The 20,378-nt window shown below is 36.3% G+C and overlaps 1 protein-coding gene across 1 annotated transcript; it reads right to left on the bottom strand.

Moving 5' to 3' along the window:
• Nucleotides 1-13,196: 13,196 nt before the first annotated feature.
• LOC108486639 (probable plastid-lipid-associated protein 12, chloroplastic) lies at nt 13,197-19,048 on the bottom strand. Its single transcript, XM_017790794.2, has 11 exons — nt 18,644-19,048; nt 18,493-18,546; nt 18,231-18,305; nt 16,879-16,998; nt 15,631-15,822; nt 15,450-15,533; nt 15,253-15,345; nt 14,982-15,035; nt 14,776-14,852; nt 13,565-13,672; nt 13,197-13,477 (listed from the first exon to the last, which is right to left on the bottom strand). The coding sequence occupies exons 1-11, from the start codon at nt 18,902-18,904 to the stop codon at nt 13,393-13,395; spliced, it is 1,203 nt and encodes a 400-aa protein (XP_017646283.1). The 5' UTR covers nt 18,905-19,048; the 3' UTR covers nt 13,197-13,392.
• Between the last annotated feature and the right edge of the window lie 1,330 nt (nt 19,049-20,378).

The raw sequence follows: 20,378 nt of genomic DNA, 5'->3' as shown, positions 1-20,378 counted from the left end.
TAAGAGTATGGATCAAAGGTTCGAACAATGGAAAAGGGATATGCAAGACCAATTGCAAGAGCAGTTGGTCAAAATGCAGAATGACATAAGGGAGAAAATGCTAGAGGCTCAGAGGAATATGATGGCTGAGATGGCTCAGCTGCTAAGGGCCACTAATAAAGGGAAAGCCCCCGTGGCTATCACTGGTGAGGAAGGTGAGGATCATCCTCCGAGTTTTACTCTGCCTCATGTGCCACTGCAAACTGAGGCACCTCCTAAAAGGCCATCTGTCATTGTAAGGCCTCAACATGGGCCGGTTGATGCTGGAATCCCCGTGAATTTCCCATCTGGGTCGGGAAATAATTTGGGCGATAGCCCTATCAACCCTATCACTCCTGATCTGGATATGATGGAGAGGGAAAGAATGACAACCGAATCCTCAAAACAGTTGGAGGATTGTTGCAAGTGGTTGGAGGAGAAGTTTAGGGTTTTGGAAGGCGCTGGCAATCATCATATTGATGCCAAAGACTTAAGTTTGGTCCCAGACTTGGTATTTCCTCACAAATTCAAGATGCCAGAGCTTGAAAAGTACAACGGGACTACTTGCCCAAAGGCACACATAACAATGTTTTGTAGAAGAATGGCTGGGTATGTGAACAATGATCAACTATTGATCCATTATTTTCAAGACAGCTTAGTAGGAGCAGCAGTTAGGTGGTTCAATCAGTTGAGCCATGCAAGAATCGGTTCATGGAGAGATCTTGCACAAGCCTTCATGCAACAGTACAACCATGTGACTGATATGACGCCAGACAGGATCATGCTTCAAAACATGGAGAAAAAGCCTAATGAAAGTTTTAGGCAATACGCACAACGATGGAGGGAGGTGGCAATGCAAGTACAACCACCACTGTTAGAAAAGGAGACCACCATGTTGTTTATCAACACTTTGAAGGCGCCGTTCATCACTCACATGATTGGAAGCACCTCGAAAAGTTTTGCGGATATAGTTATGGCAGGAGAGATGATTGAGAACGCCATAAAGGGCGGTAAAATTGAGGGGGAAACAGCTAAAAGATCGGCCCCAAGGAGAAAGGACAATGAGGTGAATAACATGAATAGTCTTAACCCGAGGACAATCACAGTTGGTCAACCCAAAGCAGCTGTGGTCGAGCAACAAAGTACCCAAGGACAGGAATCGGGCACAAGACAGAATTCGGAAAGGATGCAATTCACGCCTATCCCTGTGACGTATCGTGAGCTTTATCAAAGCTTATACGATGCACATGCCATTACTCCATTTCACTTGAAATCGCTACAACCACCATACCCCAAATGGTATGATACAAATGCTAAATGCGAATATCATGCGGGAATACCGGGGCATTTGATTGAAAACTGCACCAGATTCAAGAAGGCCGTAGAGAGGCTTATCAAGATGGAGGTTGTAAAATTCGACAGTACCCCTAATGCTGAAAACCCGTTACCAGATCATGGAAATCAAGGAGTGAAGCCATTGATGAAACTAGGGAAGGAAGAATCAAGGAAGATATTGCTAAGGTGAAGACACCCATGAAAGTAATATGGGAGGAGATGGTGAAGAGAGGTATGTTGACCTCTGGAAATGGTAGAGAAAGAATAGGGGACTATTGTGAATTCCATGAAGAGGTGGGTCATATGATCCAAAATTGTGAAGAGTTCAAGGCCATGGTGCAAGTCTTTATGGTTAACAAAGAGCTACAAATTCTTGAGGGTAGTTCTAGCAAAAGACAAATATGTGTGCTGGAAAACGAACGACAAGGAATCAGCTGACCAAGAATTATTATTTCCTTGCCGGGGAATAATGAAGTGGGGGTGCAAACCAGGCCTAAGGTCGTCATCCATAAACCCACTCCTTTCCCTTACAAGGATGGCAAGAGGGTACCATGGAGCTATGACTGCAGTGTAACAGTACCCGAGGGGGAGAGTATAGCCAGTGTGTCTAGGGGCGTGCAAAACGAAGGTTCCCATACACGACGTGGGAAGCGTTATGATAAGGGGGGCATCAGAGTGGAGCCCATGAAAGCAAAGGATGTTGATATTGAGAAGAGGAAAGAGATTGAAGTGCCTGTCAAGGAGCCGGTAAAGGATGAAGAGGCTAAGGAGTTTCTAAAGTTCCTTAAGCATAGCGAGTATAGTGTGGTCGAGCAGCTGCGTAGGCAGCCAACGCGTATATCAGTATTAGCCCTACTTCTAAGTTCTGAGGTGCATCAGGATGCATTGTTAAAGGTACTTAACGAAACATATGTCACCCATGACATATCCGTTAACAAGTTGGACTGGTAGGTAAATAACATCAGTGCTGACAATTTAATCTATTTCAATGATGATGAAATTCCACCTGGGGGCATAGGGTCAACCAAGGCCTTGCACATCACTACTCGGTGCAAGGGATACACGCTTCTAAGTATACTCATTGATAACGGGTCTGCTTTGAACGTCCTTCCATTATCCATATTGAACAGATTACCCATTAACAGTTCGCATATGAAAACATGTCACAATGTGGTAAGAGCCTTCGATGGAACCGAAAGAAAAGTGATGGGACAAATTAACATCCCTTTGGAAATTGGGCCAAATACATATGAAGTTGATTTCTTGGTGATAGATATCAAGCCCTCCTATAATTGTTTATTGGGGAGACCATGGATACACTCGGCAGGAGCGGTGCCCTCCTCATTGCACTAAAAATTAAAGTTAGTAACAGATGGATGGTTAATAACCATTAATGCGGAGAAGGACATTATAGTAGCAGTCACTAGCAAGGCCCCTTATGTCGAGGTGAATGAAGAGGCTATTGAGTGTTCTTTTCGCTCTTTAGAAATCATCAATGCAACCTTCATTTTGGAAGGAAGTGAGGTGCCGGTACCCAAAATGTCTAGAGCCACAAGGATGGCCCTAAAAATGATGATGGGGAAGGGAGTATTGCCAGGAAAAGGACTAGGAAGACAGTTGTAAGGAGGGGTTCAAATTCTAAAATTGATTAAGAAGAAAGATCGCTTTGGTTTCGGCTTCAAGCCAGACCATAAGCACCAGAGGCAAGAGATTGAGAAGCGCCAAGCGAGAAGAAAGACGCGTTTGAACGGAGGAGAAGTGGAGTGGGAACCGATGACATTCCCATCTATATCCAAATCCTTTAAGTCAGGAGGGTTACTGGTAGAAGAAAGTCATCAGATTAATGCTGTACACAATAAGAGATTGGAGCAAGGAAGCCTCGAAGGCATTCGCCCTTACGAACTGGGGAGCTCTCTGAACAATTGGACTGCGGAGGACCTTCCTGTAGTCTTTAGGAATTTTTCAGAGTAATTCTCGAAACATGTCTATTACTCTAGGGCTTTGGAGTAGTAAGATTACGTTTGTGAAAAAGGCTTATGATCATCTATTATTATTTTAATAAAACATAACTTTATTATCAATTTGGACGAATATGGTTTCTTTTTATCAATCAATATTTCGTTAAACTTTTGCAATTCTCATTCTTTCATTCATAGCACATAAACAATCATTCTTAGATTCATTCATTCTTTGTATATTCTTTCATACCCCCACAGGTCCCTAGATATCAATGATATGAGCAACGATCATCGCAACTCTCGATTTCTCTTGCGAGCAAGACATGTGTTTAGAGGAATCTCGTGGATTTTGAAGATGTTCAAGATTGTGATGTGTCTCCTGATCTGTTAAGAATGGTAAAACAGGAGGAAAAAAGAATTATGCCGCATAAGAAAGAGGTAATAGAAAATGTAGCCCTAGAGGAAGGGAAGGAGTTGAAAATTGGAACACTGATTACCGAGGACACAAGGCATGGTCTGGTTGAGTTGCTTCGAGAGTTCAAGGATATCTTCGCATGGTCATATCAGGATATACCCGGATTGAGTACCGGCATTGTAGTACATCGTCTTCCGTTAAGACAAGATTGCAAACCAGTCCAACAGAAGTTGTAGAGAATGCGGCCAGACATTATTATAAAAATAAAAGATGAGGTTAAGAAGCAGTTCGATGCAGGATTCTTACAAGAGGTCAAGTACTCCGAATGGGTAGCTAATATTGTGCCAGTCCCTAAGAAGTACGGGAAGGTATGAATGTGTGTTGATTACAGAGATCTGAATAAAGCTAGCCCAAAAGACAACTTTCCTTTGCCGCATATCGACACTTCGGTAGATAACATGGCGGGACATTCATTGTTTTCCTTTATGGATGGTTTCTCGGGGTACAATCAGATAAAGATGCATCCAGAGGACATGGATAAAACTACCTTTATAACCTTGTGGGGCACTTTTTACTACAAAGTAATGCCGTTTGGATTGAAGAACGCAGGGGCAACCTACCAGCGGGCCATGGTGTTGTTTCACGACATGATGCATAAGGACATTGAAGTATATGTTGATGACATGATTGCTAAGTCCCGAACAGAGAAAGAGCATATTGAAGTTTTGAGAAGACTATTCTTGAGGTTGAGAAAGTTTCGGTTGAGGCTCAATCCGGCAAAGTGCACCTTCGGAGCTAGATCGGGAAAGCTATTGGGTTTCGTAGTCAGTAAAAAGGGAATAGAAGTTAATTCAGACAAAGTTAGAGCAATACGAGAATTGCCTCCACCACAAACTCAAAAAGAAGTTTGAGGATTCCTAGGAAGGTTGAATTACATCGCTCGATTCATTTCACAACTAACTGAGAAATGTGATCCTATCTTTCGCCTCCTCAGAAAGCACAATCAAGGTACTTGGGATGAGAAGTGCCAGAATGCTTTTGAAAAGGTCAAGCAGTATTTGTTGAATGCTCCGGTATTATCTCCACCTAGCCCAGATAAACCGTTAATACTGTACTTGTCAGTGTTCAGTAATTCTATGGGATGTATGCTTGGTCAGCATGACGAATCAGGGAAAAAGAAGAAGGCAATTTATTATCTCAGTAAGAAATTCACTGACTGTGAAATGAGATATCCACCAATTGAAAAGTTGTGCTGTAAGCTGATTTAGACAACTCAGAGATTAAGACAGTACATGCTATACAATACCACTTGGCTCATCTCAAAGCTTGATCCTTTGAAATACATGATGGAGTCAACAGCTCTAAATGGGAGAATGGCGAGATGGCAAATTTTGCTTTCAAAGTTTGATATAGTCTACATAAGTTAGAAGGCTATAAAAGGAAGTGCGGTAGCAGACTTCTTGGCCAGTAGGGCTCTAGAGGATTATGAGCCATTGAACTTTGATTTTCCAAATGAGGAGTTAATGTGTATAGCAACGACCGAAGATTCTCCTTGGAAGCTAAATTTTGATGGGGCTTCTAATGCAATCGGAAATGGAATTGGGGCAGTCTTGGTATCCCCGAGTGGCAATCATCACCTGTTTAAGTGCAAGTTGGACTTTGATTGCACGAATAATATGGCTGAGTATGAAGCATGCATCATAGGACTTCAAGAAGCTATAGAGCGAGGTATAAAAACCCTAGAAGTATATGGAGATTCTATGTTGGTAATTTATCAGCTTAGAGGTGAATGGGAGACAAGGGACCCTAAATTGATCAATTATCGAAAGACAGTTTTGGGGTTACTTAAGGAGTTCGATGACATCACCTTCAATTATCTCCCACGAGACGAAAATCAGATGGCAGATGCTTTAGCAACCTTGGCTTTAATGATTAAGGCAAATAAAGAGGAAGAGATGAGACCAATTCAAATGAGTCTCCAGCTCATTGTTGTAACATTGAGAAAGAAGAAAAGGACGATAACCCTTGGTATCAGGACATATTACGATATGTAAGAGATTATAAATACCCTGAACAAGCCAATGAAAATGACAAACGAACTTTGAGAAGGTTAGCTTACGACTATGTCTTGGACGGGGATATCCTGTACAAGAAAAGGAAAGACCAAGTACTTTTGAGATGCGTCGATGCTGTGAAAGCTAAGCTAATTTTAGAAGAAGTTCATGAAGGTGTATGTGGGACGTATGCAAATGGGTTCATGATGGCAAGGCAAATCATGAGGTTTGGCTATTATTGGGACACTATGGAAAGGGACTGTATCAACTATACCAAGAAATGCCATAAGTGTTAGATTTATGGGGACAAAATTCATATACCACCTTCTCCTTTGCATGTTATGACTTCTCCATGGCCTTTCTCCATGTGGGGCATGGATGTCATTGGACCAATATCACTGAAAGCTTCGAATGGACATCAGTTTATCTTCGTGGTAATTGACTACTTTACAAAATGGGTAGAGGCCGTTTCTTATGCGAATGTTACTAAGTCAGCTGTGAGTCGATTCTTGAAGAAGGAGATCATTTGTCGGTATGGAATGCCTGAGAAGGTCATATCCGACAATGCATTGAACTTGAACAACAAAACGATAGCAGAGGTTTGCGACCAGTTCAAGATCAAGCATCACAATTCTTCTCCTTATCGTCCAAAAATGAATGGGGCAGTGGAGGCCGCCAACAAGAACATTAAGAAAATAGTGGGGAAGATGACTGAGACCTATAGAGATTGGCATGAGAAGTTACCGTTTGCACTCCTCGCCTATCGAACATCTGTCAGAACCTCTACTGGTGCAACTCCATTCTCGTTAGTTTATGAGATGGAAGCAGTGTTACCTATTGAAGTAGAAATACCTTCTCTTCGAATTTTGACGGAGATAAGGTTAGATGAAGCTGAATGGGTTCAATCCCGATATGACCAGTTGAACTTGATTGAGGAAAAGAGGCTAAGAGCCATTCGACATGGTCAGATGTATCAGAAGGGAATGATGCGAGCTTATGACAAGAAAGTTCGACCAAGAGAGTTCCATGAGGGAGACCTTGTACTGAAAAAGATCCTTTCTATTCAAAAGGACTTTAAGGGGAAATGGATGCCGAATTGGGAGGGGCCGTATGTCGTAAAGAAAGCTTTCTCTAGCGGTGCATTGATCTTAATAAAAATGGATGGGAAAAGTTTACCCAACCTAGTGAACTCAGACTCAGTTAAAAAATACTTTGTCTAAAAGAGAAGAGAATCCAAGGTGAAAACCCGCAAAGGGCGCTTTGAGATTTTGAAAATCGAAAAAAAAAAGAGGAAAAAGAGAAAAATGGAGAGGCCAAGGTGAAAACCCGCAAAGGGCGCCATGTGACCAAAAGGGTTTTGAGTTGAAAACCCGAAAGGGCAACTCAAATTTTGAAGCATCCGGTAATCTTGCTCAACAAAGAACGAAGAACGTTGCATATTGGGGCATCGACAGAGTACTTTGAATCTTCTAAACACATGCCTTAATGAAGTTGATGTATAAGCGCTCAAGCGGCGATATCTAGGGCATCTAATTTTTGGCCTGTTTGCTATCTTTAGATTTTTTTTCTCTCTTCTCAAAGATAGGCTTTCAGATTAATTTCCTTTGTATCTTTTTCGATAATTCATTCAAATCCAATTATTCTTAGAGATTTATTTATCTTCCATTATTCTTTAAGTATGTTACATTGAAATAATGATAGATGAACTAAATATGTTCACAAACAAAGTTTTGCGCATTACTCTATAATTTCTAGATAATACAAGAAACTAAAATAGGACAATTGTTCGAGAAATTCACATAAGTAAGGGATGAAGGAACTCGAGGAATTTCTTTCTTCCAGTCCAAAAAGAAAATGGACAAAACCAACGATTCAATTCTAAGAAAAGATTATCTTACAGACATCCTCAGTGGATCGTAACATTGGAGGAAGGGTACAGGCCTACAGGCTGAGCAAGAATAATACTTTGAGAAAAGAAAAGACAAATGAAGGAATGAGTGGTCGTCTAGGATAGGGGTCATGTTCACAACATTTTGCATCATAACATGTTTAATTAGGAACATTTGACTCACTTCAATCATGGCATCCCAATTCTCAGGCATAATCATTCTACAGGTTATCAAAAATGACGCGCCTTAATACCCTAAGCAGTAGGGTAATAGGCCGCAGCATAGCAGATCTGGCTGAAGCAAGATCCAAGATGATTTGGCACCCTTGTGCTTACAAGGAACAAATCGAAGACATAGCTGATTTGGATTTCACGTGCTTATGATGAAGCAAATCTAAGATGATTTGGCATCTCTGTATTGTCAGAGAGCAGATCGAAGTTTGGCGTATCCATATTTGATGGAGGGCAGACACATAGTAGATCTAACCTTCAGATAATTAGACTGAAGCAGAACCAAGATGATTTGGCATCCTTGTGTTTACAAGGAACAAATTGAAATCATAGATGATTTAGCTTTCACGTGCTTACGCTGAAGTAAGTCTAAGATGATTTAGCATCTCTGTATTGTCAGAGAACAAATCGAAGTTTGGCGTCTCCATATTCGACGGAGGGCAAACACATAGCAGATCTAACCTTCAGATGATTAGATTGAAGTAGATCCAAGATGGTTTGGTATCCTTGTGTTGACAAGGAACAAATCGAAGACATAGCTGATTTGGTTTTCACATGCTTACGCTGAAGCAAATCTAAGATGATTTGGCATCTCTGTATTGTCAGAGAACAAATCGAAGAAGCAGATTTGGCATCTCTGTGTTCGGCGGAGAGCAGATCGAAGATATCAACATAACAGTCATAAGTTTACAAGAAGCAAATTGAAGACCATGATTTGATAAGATCGGTCAAATTTGGTCTTTCTAAATCTTTGCTCGATTCCCGTCACACAGCAATGAGCAAAGAGGGGCAGCTGTAGTAGCCTAAATTTGACCGGGCCTTAAAACCAAAACAGAAATATGAAATAAATAAATAAATGTTATTTATTTTAAAAGTCTAGTTTACAAGAGCCCAAACACAGGCCCAAATAACTTTCAAACCCAAAAAAAAAATTAAAACCCAGCAGCCCAAATACCTAAACCCTATGCCCGGTTACAACCTGATAGCCCATACCCGTTACACCCAGACCCAAAAAATAAATGAGGCCCAAGTGGCCCAATTTGTTAAACAGAAATTAGAGAGACCTAGGGTTTCAGAAACCCTAGGCGCCGCAAGCATCCCAAGCGTCATGACCGTTCGTCTTGTGCTGTTCTAGTGGGCTCCATCAGTGCCATGGCTTTGGCCTCGTACCACGCCGCGATCATCACGTGAATCGACATCACTGTGATGTTCTCGCGAATACCTGCAAGACAGGACAAAAGAAACCAGCAAACACGAAACAGAAAAGGAAACCAAATAGCAGCAAATAAACTAAAACCAATAAGGAAAGAAATCAAAGATTTCTTTCCTAAACATGTATAGTCTAAAGGCTATAAAGCCTTTCCTCCGATTTGTAAAAGAGGGACTTATGTTCTGGGAATATACAGAGAGAATCAATAAAAAGAGAATATAGAGATTCAACAAAAGAATTTATTCTTGCGCACATATACAAAAAGCATCACAGTCGATTGAATATACAAAGGTGAAATTTTCTTTTAAATACATGCACATATATATATTGCGATTAAAAAAGGAAAAGGGAGACGAACCTCTTTCGATCTGCGCTGAAACGGGAAATTTCCCAGTCACCGACCACCACGCGTGGCGACATTCACGATGGTGCGTGGGCGCGTATGCACCTGAGAACAGGGGTCCGACGAGGCTCTGAGGCCGACCCCGAATCCTCCTATAGAAGATTTCTTTAAGTTTTTTTTTAAACTAGGTATCCAAATGATTTCCAAACTGAAACTTGGCTTATATAGCCCTAACGAAACGGTGCCGTTTCGCTTAAAACCAATTAGCTTTAAACGACATCGTACCAAAGCTAGGATCCGCACGTTGACCCGAGACCCGGAGAGGATCCGCATGTTTTTGGAAAATGGGCTAATTTCTCAATCGGTCCTTCCGCATTTTAAGCTTTATAATTTCATATTATTATTATTTTAATTCGGCCCTAATCTCTTATATTTACTTCAATTTAGTCCTAATGGCCATTAAAACCTATTCTGAGGAACGGCGTCGTTTTCTGGGATTAGGGCAAATTGCCCAGTGAGTCCTCTGAATTTAACGCGCATTTCAAATCAGGCCCAGGATTTTTATTATTTTGCAAATTAGCCTTAGATTTTCTAATTAAATTCAATTTTAATCCTTTTTATATTTTAATTTACTTTAAATACTTTATATTTTTTTTTAAATATTAGTTATATATTACTATTATTATCTATTATTTTTTATTATCATATATTTTATCTATAAATTATATTATATTATATATTTTATTTTATATATTTCTTTATATATTTTTATAAAATTGTATTATTATTTACTAAATTTGTAAATGGCAAATAAATTTAAAAAATATTAATAAATAATAGTATATATATTATCCTTATTTATAATAATATTCATATTCCATTTATATATTACACGTTTTCTTATTTATATATTTTATATATGTATATTATTTATTTTATAATATTCTTATGAAAATTACTCATATCCTGTTTATTGTTTTATATTTTACCTATAATATGGGCTATACATCATATATATTTTTAAATTCTATTATATGTTATATATTTTTATATACTATGTTTCTATATGTAAAATATTTGTTACTTTATTATTATTATTATCGTGTACCATATTATATTTCATACTATATTTTTATTATTCAATATTCCTTATAATATCTATCTTTCTCATATATATTTTTTATTATATATTATTTATTTTATTATTTTATACTAATTATTTTACCATATTTTTATATGCAAAATACTTATTATATTTTTATTATTTTATATTATATTTCCTTATATTTTATTCATATTATATTATTATACATAACTTATTTTAAACATTTTTAATTTATATTTTAGGTATTTTTTATCAATAATTACTCACTTTATTTTATATTTTAATATATATATTATATTATGTCAATATATTAGATGTTGGTCTCATAATTTTATTAAATGTTGAGTGCTTGACTTATTATTATTTTTATTGTATTTTTATTATATATATGTGTCAAATTGTATATCATGCATCATTTTTATTATCAATTTGTTTAAATATATGATGAATTACATGTTTATGTGTTTTACCTATTCTTCTTAAATATATATCGTGTTTTATGCATATTTTACTTATTTAAAATTTGCCATGTTTCTTATATGTATATGTTAGTTGTTGTGCTTTTATTTACCTATTACTATAACATGTTATCCCGTATGTTATGTTAATATGCTCCTTCATGCATCGATCTAAAAAACGAGACTTTAAAGTTCTCAAAAATAAAGGCAATACTTGGTGTTTGGAAATTTCGAGAAAAGTAGTGCCCTAACTTATTGGGTTGCAACTTTTCTCGTTGAGTTCGAATAGTCAAGCACCCTTCTAAGTTTTTAAGGTTTTCTAAGTGCAAGCAACTGTTTCGGAATTTCAAGGCGTTGTGTCCTAACTTACTGGATATGGCGTTTCGTTGTTTCGAGATAGGGATTTCCAACAAGGCTAACTTAGTGTTAGATATCTTAAAAATATTATGTCCTAACTTATTGGATGTAATATTTTGATTTATTTGGTACAAGTAAACCCTAATTTTCAAAATAAAAAATATTAAAAGAGGATTGCATCTTAAAATTTTTAAATTTCCGACATTAAAGACACTTGATAATCAATTAGGTACCAATTGTTGGGCGTTACGAGGGTGCTAACCCTTCCTCGTACCTAACCGACTCCCAAATCCGTTTTCTCGACTTTCGTAGACCAAAATTAATGTTTTAAAACAAAACATTTTATAAGGTGATCCAATCACACCTAAAAAGATTGGTGGTGACTCCCGTTTTCGTTTTTCTTAAAGTCGATTCCCATTTTCCAAAACTCGATTTAAAAATGGTTTCGACAGCGTGTATCAAGCCACTATCTTTAAGGTTATATTAGCCCCCACCTATCTTCGGTGTGCAAATGAATTCCGAGCAAATTAACCTCAATGATACAATGAAGCCAGTGACTATTTACATTTTGCATCGACGAGAATAGTCCACTAAGCACTAAGCAATGTATTAACTCAATTTCTACAAAGAATTTCTGCAGTAACTCTTTATAGAACAATATAATAACATTGAAAAATGAGGAACGATGAAAGAACTTTTAGAACTTGTTGGTGTGATTTCGAAATGAAATCTCATTCCTATTTATAGGAATTTTCATGTCTCTTCATAGGGACATCTTTCAATAGGTGTATTTATGAATAAATAAATAATAATAATTTATTTAATTTTATAATTATTCAAATATATTGTTTGAACAGTTATAATTCTTTTTCAAAAATCAAATGATATAACTTTTGACCAATTGACCAAAAGATTTATCTTTTGATTAATTATACCCATTCATTTATAGTTATTGGAATACTATAAATATTTGAAAATGTTCCAACACATATCTATGGAGATCTCACTTCTTCATGGCAACCTCTCCAGCCATGGTTTGCAATGTGGGCAAAGTCACAAATAATAGACAAAATAAATTCAAGAAAAAACAATTGAAAGAAAAACACCCCAATTACCTTCTTTACACCTCTGACTTTCTTAGCCCTGTATTTCCTTTTCTTCATTTACTTTCTAGACATTTCAACCTTGGTATCATGTCCATTCTATCATCGGAAGAAGAAAACTTCAGAATCAATGCGCAAACTGCGTATGTGCAATAGTACATGCATTTAACTTGTGCGGTGGAAGGTGTTAGCCATGGAGGCATTGGTGCCTTGGAAGAGTAGTCATTTTGAGTTCCCGAATTTTGACCCTTGGGAACCGTTAGTATGAACCATTTTCTCTTTTTCTCCTCTTCTTCTTTTCTTCTTCTTCCCCGTTCTTCTTTTTCTCTTCTTCTTTTTCTACTGCCCAGGGCTCTTAAATGAGCTTAGGGTTAAAAAGGACTACTTAAATGACAGCTAGCCCACCGTTAAATGCCATGTCACTTTTTCGTTACGTCTATAATGGAAAATGGTTAAAAGGACAATTTTGTTATTTTTCTAATGTTGAGTGACTAAAATAAAACCTAGGAGACTATTTTGTCAACTATCCCAAAGTTAAGTAACTGTTGGTATAATTTATCTTTTTTTTTCTTAATTTATATATAGTTCCAACGCAGACATAATTTTGATGCTTGGAAATTCAAATTTGAAAATGGAGGGCTAGGATTAGTTTCAGGTTGTCACATCTATCACCAAATCAAAAGAATGATACAACAAAAGCAAGCTAAGTTGTATGGTTCAGTTTCAGACCGATTCAATACTCTCCTACTTCAATATTGTATAAAAAAAATACAATTTTGGGTGAATAAGTTGCACCAATTAAGATTCCATAATAGTAAAATTGTTAAATAGCCTCATACATTGAAATATAGTGTTGAGGGACTCAAGAGTTGCCATAGAACATTAAAAGTACAGGTTGCTATTCACTTTTTCTTTATCTATTTTGACCCATCTGAAGCTCGAAGGTGGACAAACAAAATATTATTGTACCCCTTGGAAATCCTGATCTTGTCATCATTATATCTGCGAATGCATATTTAGTAAAGGTAATTAATTACGCTACCAATTAGACATCCAACCAAGTAGCATATTTTATTTGAGTCATCTTACAGAAGCTCCATATTGATCTTGGTCTCCATTTCCAAAGGGTACCCAAATGGACCACCAATCAGGGCTGCATCGTTCATTGTAACATCATATGTTTTTGTGCCTGATTTGCTGCATCAAGCAATTTGTGTGATCAAGTTTTAGACTAATTAATTAAACGGTAATTCATTTCTATGTTACTCGAACTCAAACTAGTAGTGCGTGTCAGATACATGTATGTGTGCTACATGGATATGTTCAGTTATTTCCCAAGTCTTTTCTTGTATTTATAGGGTTCTTGAAGTGGCCGTATCCCCATACCAATAAAGTAAAAAATCTAAGTAAAACATTTCGATGAGAAAAAGACAAATAAATAAAACATTGATTTATTTCGATGAAGGGGGAACTACAGAACTTATAGTTCACAGAAGAAAGCAACAAAAAGACAAATAAATAAAACATTTGATACATATTTTACATCTAAATATCCAAGTCACATTAGCTTTGCATTGTCGTTATCTTCGGCTTTTGAGTAAGATAGGTTGAATAATGCCTCAATGGCCTATAACTGGGTTCTAAATTAGGGAATTTTGAAAAATAAGAAACTTCTGGCATAAATTGAAGAGTCTCCTAATGCAGTGTCAATTCAATATTTGAGAGTACAAAGATAAGAATAGATGAGCTAAATATCGGCGGGTGATATCTATTAGTTGATCAATAATGGTTATCATACGCGTCAAACATACCTGATGTCTCTATATGTATGGTAGCCTATCCACTTAAGTAGGGTTTTCGAAATGCAGTTTGGACTTGGCTAGACTTTTTTCTACTTTAATTTTCTTTAATTTTTTCTACATTTGGGTGTAGCAGAGTTTCTGAAGCTGGCTATATCGAATGAGATCTATATTATATTAGATGTTTATATTCCAAGGTCTTTTGCCATAACCTTTTATTAGTATCATGTTTTAATTTTTTTTGTTAGATCTTATATTATACATTCCTATTTGGCAATTTGCATAGCTAGGAAATATATATTCATGACCTACCTACAATTATGACAGGGCCATGTATGTCCTGGGAGACATCAGTCTTCATTATTTATCTTTGGCTAAACTAGTGAAGTAGAATGAAGAACTAACATGAATTTGGGAGTCAACTTTTATCCTTTTGAATTTGGACCAAAAAAGAAAAAAAAAAATTATCCTTTCAACACTAAAGTAAAATGAGAGACTTACACAAACTTGCCAATCATGGAGAATCTGATCCCAGGTACGATGCTCACTAGAAACTTCATTTGTTCATTCTTGACAATCTAAAGCAGTTGGAATAAAAGAGAGAGGAACTGAATTACTCTAGTGAGGCAATTCCATAAAAGAGAGAACTACCAGCAATAGAGGCATCATCACAAAGCCAAAGTTATTAACATTTATAAGTCACTTACCTGACTGCCCATAAGACCGTTGCCGGCATTTTCTAGCCAACTATCTGTTTCTACCTGCAACAATATAGTCAGGGCTAAGGTGAGCAAAGAAAGAAAAAGAAGCAATTATCCAAAGAAAGAACATGACTACCCTTATTTAATTCTAGATGAAGCACGAATGCTATGGTGGGAGTGAACATATGAGACAAAAGGGAAAGAAAAAACACTACTCATTATTTTAGGCTCTTCCAACAAATTTATGGCTTAGATGCTGGAGGCGTTATAAACAAACCTGTGAGCTCCATATCATCTGCCATTCTCCCTCTAAGAGTACTGGTTCATCTTTAGCCACACTCTTGCTTAAGGAGATAAACTCATCAATTGCCTGCAAAGGTAGAGGCATGTAACAATTAGCAGAGGGAGGTTACACTACATGATAGTACGAGCTCTCTCCAACATTATTGGAAAATCCTAAAATTATTATTTTACCTCTTCAACTCCTGTTCCCGTGGAAATAGCTGCTAACAACCTTTGCCTAGGATCAGTCTTCTTTTGAAGCACAAATGTAGTGCCCTGCACTACAGAGACATTGCTGCACTTCCTTAGTAAAAACTTTATCCATAACACTCACTTAGAAAAAGAAAAGATGAAGGTAAATAAATGTCGTCACCTTATTTCCTCTTGAAATACGGAGATTTCCAGAATGAGACAGATATGTAGTGTCTAACCAACCCTTGGCTTCATCTCCAAGAAGTCTAAATGGGACTGGATATGGTACCTTAAATGGTAAGAATTTAAATGAAAAGGCAGCTCTGTCAAACTGGAAGAGGATCCGTTTTCCATCTTTTATTGATGCTGCTGCCTGTAAAAGGAAAAGAAAATGAAAAGTTAATCCATGAGAAAATCTGAGGTCTGCCCGATCGAAACTTAATGTCTGCAATATTGCAGACAAGAACGCAAGAAATATAGAAAGTACCTTATGGCATTTTTATGGACAAATTGTTTTCAAGCAGCTCAAAAAGAAAGCAACTGAAGTTGCTTTCTCCTTTGATAAATTGTGATTCAGAATCCATAATCTCCTAGAAGAGGCATGTAGTTACCAAAGGCTGATTCCAGTATTTGTTTTATATGAAATGTTATCGAACCAGTTTGATTTCTTTTTTTATTTCACTGTTATTTAACCTATTTTCAAGAACACAGTATTATATCTAAAGAGTAAGGGATACGAGTGAGTCTCATCCACCTTATAATATCTATGTTAAATAACGCTGAGGTGAGTGCCTGGTCCAAGTATTTGTCCGAAACTTTTCAAAGTTATCTTTTTCATATATTTGGAGGATAATGCCCTCATATCCATGTTTGAATGTGTTAGATGTGAGTATTAGGGAAAATGAAGAGTCTCTGTAACTTAGTATACTAACGAAGTTTGACTTAAGAGGGGGACGTGGCTATATGGTTATATATGCATCTAAGTTTACATGCACCGAACCCTACTCAAGTGCCCTTGGTACACATCTAACTACGAGAATATTAATGGCATTCCCCTTGTCCAAGGATGTTACATTAGCTGGAATATTGATATTTCAATTCAAATAAGGATTGAACAGATAACTAAGCGAATGTTTTATTTTGATATCTCTCAGCACCATCTATGCCAGTTTTGTGAAGTATGGATGGACAACGATTTTCTTTCTTAAGAAATATATCTAAATTATCTGCCCTTTGTCAGGTCAAAAGTTAGTTTCATGAGAAAAATCTCTTTAAGCATCAAATAGATAGACATTATACAGAAAGCTTCCACAACTTGAGCAAGCCAGGGTACTAAAGAGCTACTTTTTTATGTCTCATGACATTTCGTCTGCACATAAATGATTCAAAAAATGAGCTACCGTGATCACTAGAGATAATAAAACCTTACCTCTACTTTTAGTTCACCTATCCAGTCAGAAAACTTTACGATGTTGGAAACTCGTGGATCATTTGTCCGGAGATAAACCTCTTGAAATACACTAAAAAAGTCAACCCCAACAAATGTTCTCTACAGCCAATAAAAATCACATCATTGAAAAAAAAATATAAGAAAAATTAAGGGAAGACAGACTAACCTAATTTGCATTATAGTATCCTCAATTACTGCATTTCAAAGAGAAGAACTTTCATTTTGCTGCTAAGTCAAATTTGTTAATTAATAATAAAAAACTCATTAAAAAGATGAGCCACACCCATTACAGGAAACAGGACACCTCAAATGCGTCTCTTGCCTAAATTTAAAGCAAATCGGAAAAAAACATATTAATGATCCAATCTATTAGCAAACACATGAATCAAAATAAGAGATAATTAACAGGCCCAACAACACACCAACTCCTAAACAAGATAACAAGCATAACCACCATACCATGAGCATACCTCCTTGTCGATACCAACTTTTGCAAGAACATTCACCATTCAGCTACCTTCTCACAGCATTTAAACAGAATTGATAAACAGAAACTTCATTGCAGTAAAAGTTATCTAAAATAGTTCACTTATCCCCCTTTCATTGCAACATTGGACTCCAATAGAACCACACCCAAGCAAACATTTGACAACCTATATTCACAGAGTCATCATAAGAACACCCAAATTATTCATACTCCTATTATATCATATTAAAGCTATCAATGGAACGCCATAAGCCTCCCTTCCCTTTCATGATTTTCAAAGTTTCTTCCTATAAGCCCAAAATCAGTTATGCACAAGAAAGTCTAAAGACAGTCATTTCTACAATTTTGACAAGCATAACCGGACTTAATTTTTAAAGGTCAATTCCTGGCTTGGGAAGAATATAAGTATGCTATTTAAAAGATTTTTTGAAGTCTTTTCCCACTATTGATAAGAATTCTAACTTCACCAGTACAAAACAAAAGAAACTTATCTCTAAACATGTATAGACACAGAAGAATAGATGAAAATCTTCCAAGGGTTAAGCGGTGCTATCCCACATTAGTCAAATCTTGAGTTGCATGTGGTGTCATATTCAAGTCGGATCTTTCCATTTATAACCAATTGACTCTAAATTTGATTCTTAACATGGTATTAAAGTCTAATTCTTATGTTGTTTTTACATGTTACACACTTATGTGTATGCTTCTCTGTCTTTGCCTACGAGTATGTTAAGGTGGTGTAAGGTTATAGGTTGGATGCTTAATATAAAGCGAATGAGTTATAGCTTGGATAATATAAAGATGAGTTATTGGAGAGCCCTAAAGCAGAGAGTTGACGACTAACCTGAATTGGGGAAGCTGTGCCAGGCCTAGTCGTAAACATCAACTGCCACCGACCTTCAATTAGACCAGAGCTTGTCTACAGGCAACAAAGTAATCATAATCAGAAGACCATATTAGAATTTTTCAGTACTAAAATTATAAAAATCTAAACACTGTCCCAGCAAATACTACATAAACAAGCGTCCGTTTTATTTCCCCACTTAAAACCCAACATTTTTGGTCGATATTCAGATACGCCAATAATTTCGAAGAAGGAAACTGACGGGATCTCCCACGCCGTCTTGGCCTTCCAGAACTTGAACTGCACGCTCCACATCCTTCGGAAATCAAAACGAAAGTCAAATATAATACTCTTAAAATTCAAAGTGATGCAGAGATTAAATAGCAAAATGGGTGGTCAAATGTTTTTTGTACATTGAGTTGCTGAGGAGAAGCTGATTTGCCTCGGCCTTGGATCCCAATGAGTGCGTCGATAAGCTGCTTTTCTTGGTCTGTAAAGGGAGCCTGTTGTTGCTGTTGTTCATTCACAAGAGAACAGCGACAAGTGTGGAGAGGCTTGCGGATCGAATGAGTTGCAGAAGGTTTGAAGTTGAAGAGCTTTGGAGGGGGGTTTAAAGCAAGGTTTCTCTGCAGGTTCGATGGAGGCCATAGGTTCAGATTTTCTATTAGAGCCATAAGTGTCTTAGTGTTGACACTACCTGAGTCTGCCCTGAGCAGCTTGTTCCGTTTTGAGAGGTTGAGGTTTATTTAGAATTTATCCATGCAGACCGGTTTTGCAGTTTACTTACACTTGGCTTATGCCCATTGGCCATGTGGAATTAAGCTATCAGTTCCCTCTTATTTTCTTTATAGAATTAACAAAACTTTCCATAATCTCACGCAAACCTATAAATACAAGCACAAATGTGCTTGCATGCTCAATCTCGCATCTTTTTAAATGGACAATAATGTCAATATAAGTTAAATTAAGATTTAGTTAATAATTTTCTCTAATTTTTTAATGGCTAAGTCTAGTTTATTTCGAGGATAGACTCTATAATTTCAATTGGATATTTGTATAGGTGGCCATGGGACAGGTTTAGGTAACTTCGAGTCAAATTATTTTAAGTTCAGGTTTGTTGGGTTTAAGTCTTTTCAAGTTTAATTTTTGTTTTTATTGTATTTTATGTTTAGGTTTTTTCAGGTTCAAACTATTTTAAGTTCAAATCTTTTGGAATTTAGTTTTTTAGTTTAGTCTTCAGTTTGTTTTAGCCTTGGATTTGATTCGGGTTTATTTTTCTTTCAATGTAATTATATGTATCTACATATTTTAAATGTTTACATCTCAATATAAATGATTGATTTATTATATTTTAAGTAATTTTTAATGTCACATAATATTTTTAATTATATTTTAATTAAAATTAAAATAAAAGAAAATGTTATTATTACTAGACCGATTATAGGCTAAGTCAGGATAATGTAGAATTTTAGGCCCTCTTTCTAGTCCAGGGTTCGACCCGAAAAATGAGTTTAAATTTTTGTCCAAGCCTGATCTACATAAATAATGCTAAACCTGAGCTTGACTTTGCTCGACTGTAATAAATTTTTTTAGATAAAAATAAATTTAAAAACATAATACATTAAATATACTAAAAATATTAAAATAAATATTTTCCAAGAAATTAAAAAAAAAAAGTATAGCCATATGATTTGGGTTGGGTTGGGCCTAGGTAAAAAATTTTGCCCAAGGTCCGACCTGTTTTAGAAAACAGACCTTATTATTTGTCCAAGCCCATTTTCAAGCTTGTATGTTTTCCCAAACGCTCCCACTTTTCGGATGAGTCTTTAGATTTAGGCAAATGGCTCGACCCATGATCAGGTCTAATTATTATTTGTTATCATAAAATTAAATAATATTAATTTATTATATAAAATCAATTGTGTTAAATAATTTTATTATAAGTATATCAAATATTACAAGTTAATTATATTGGATTTTGAATTAGTTGATTAGATGAACTTGGTTATGAAATGATACATTATAATTTGTATTATTGTTCACCATGGAGTAAAAAAAATTAACAAATCAAACGAGTTTCGATAATGAAAAAAATTTATGTTTACAACAAAATATAACTTGAATTCATATAAAATTTGAGAGTATATA

Source organism: Gossypium arboreum, chromosome 8 (genome assembly GCF_025698485.1).
Source record: "Gossypium arboreum isolate Shixiya-1 chromosome 8, ASM2569848v2, whole genome shotgun sequence".
Classification (NCBI taxonomy): Eukaryota; Viridiplantae; Streptophyta; class Magnoliopsida; order Malvales; family Malvaceae; genus Gossypium; species Gossypium arboreum.
The sequence above is the reverse complement of the archived record's forward strand: the minus strand, read 5'-3'. Positions and strand labels throughout refer to the sequence as shown.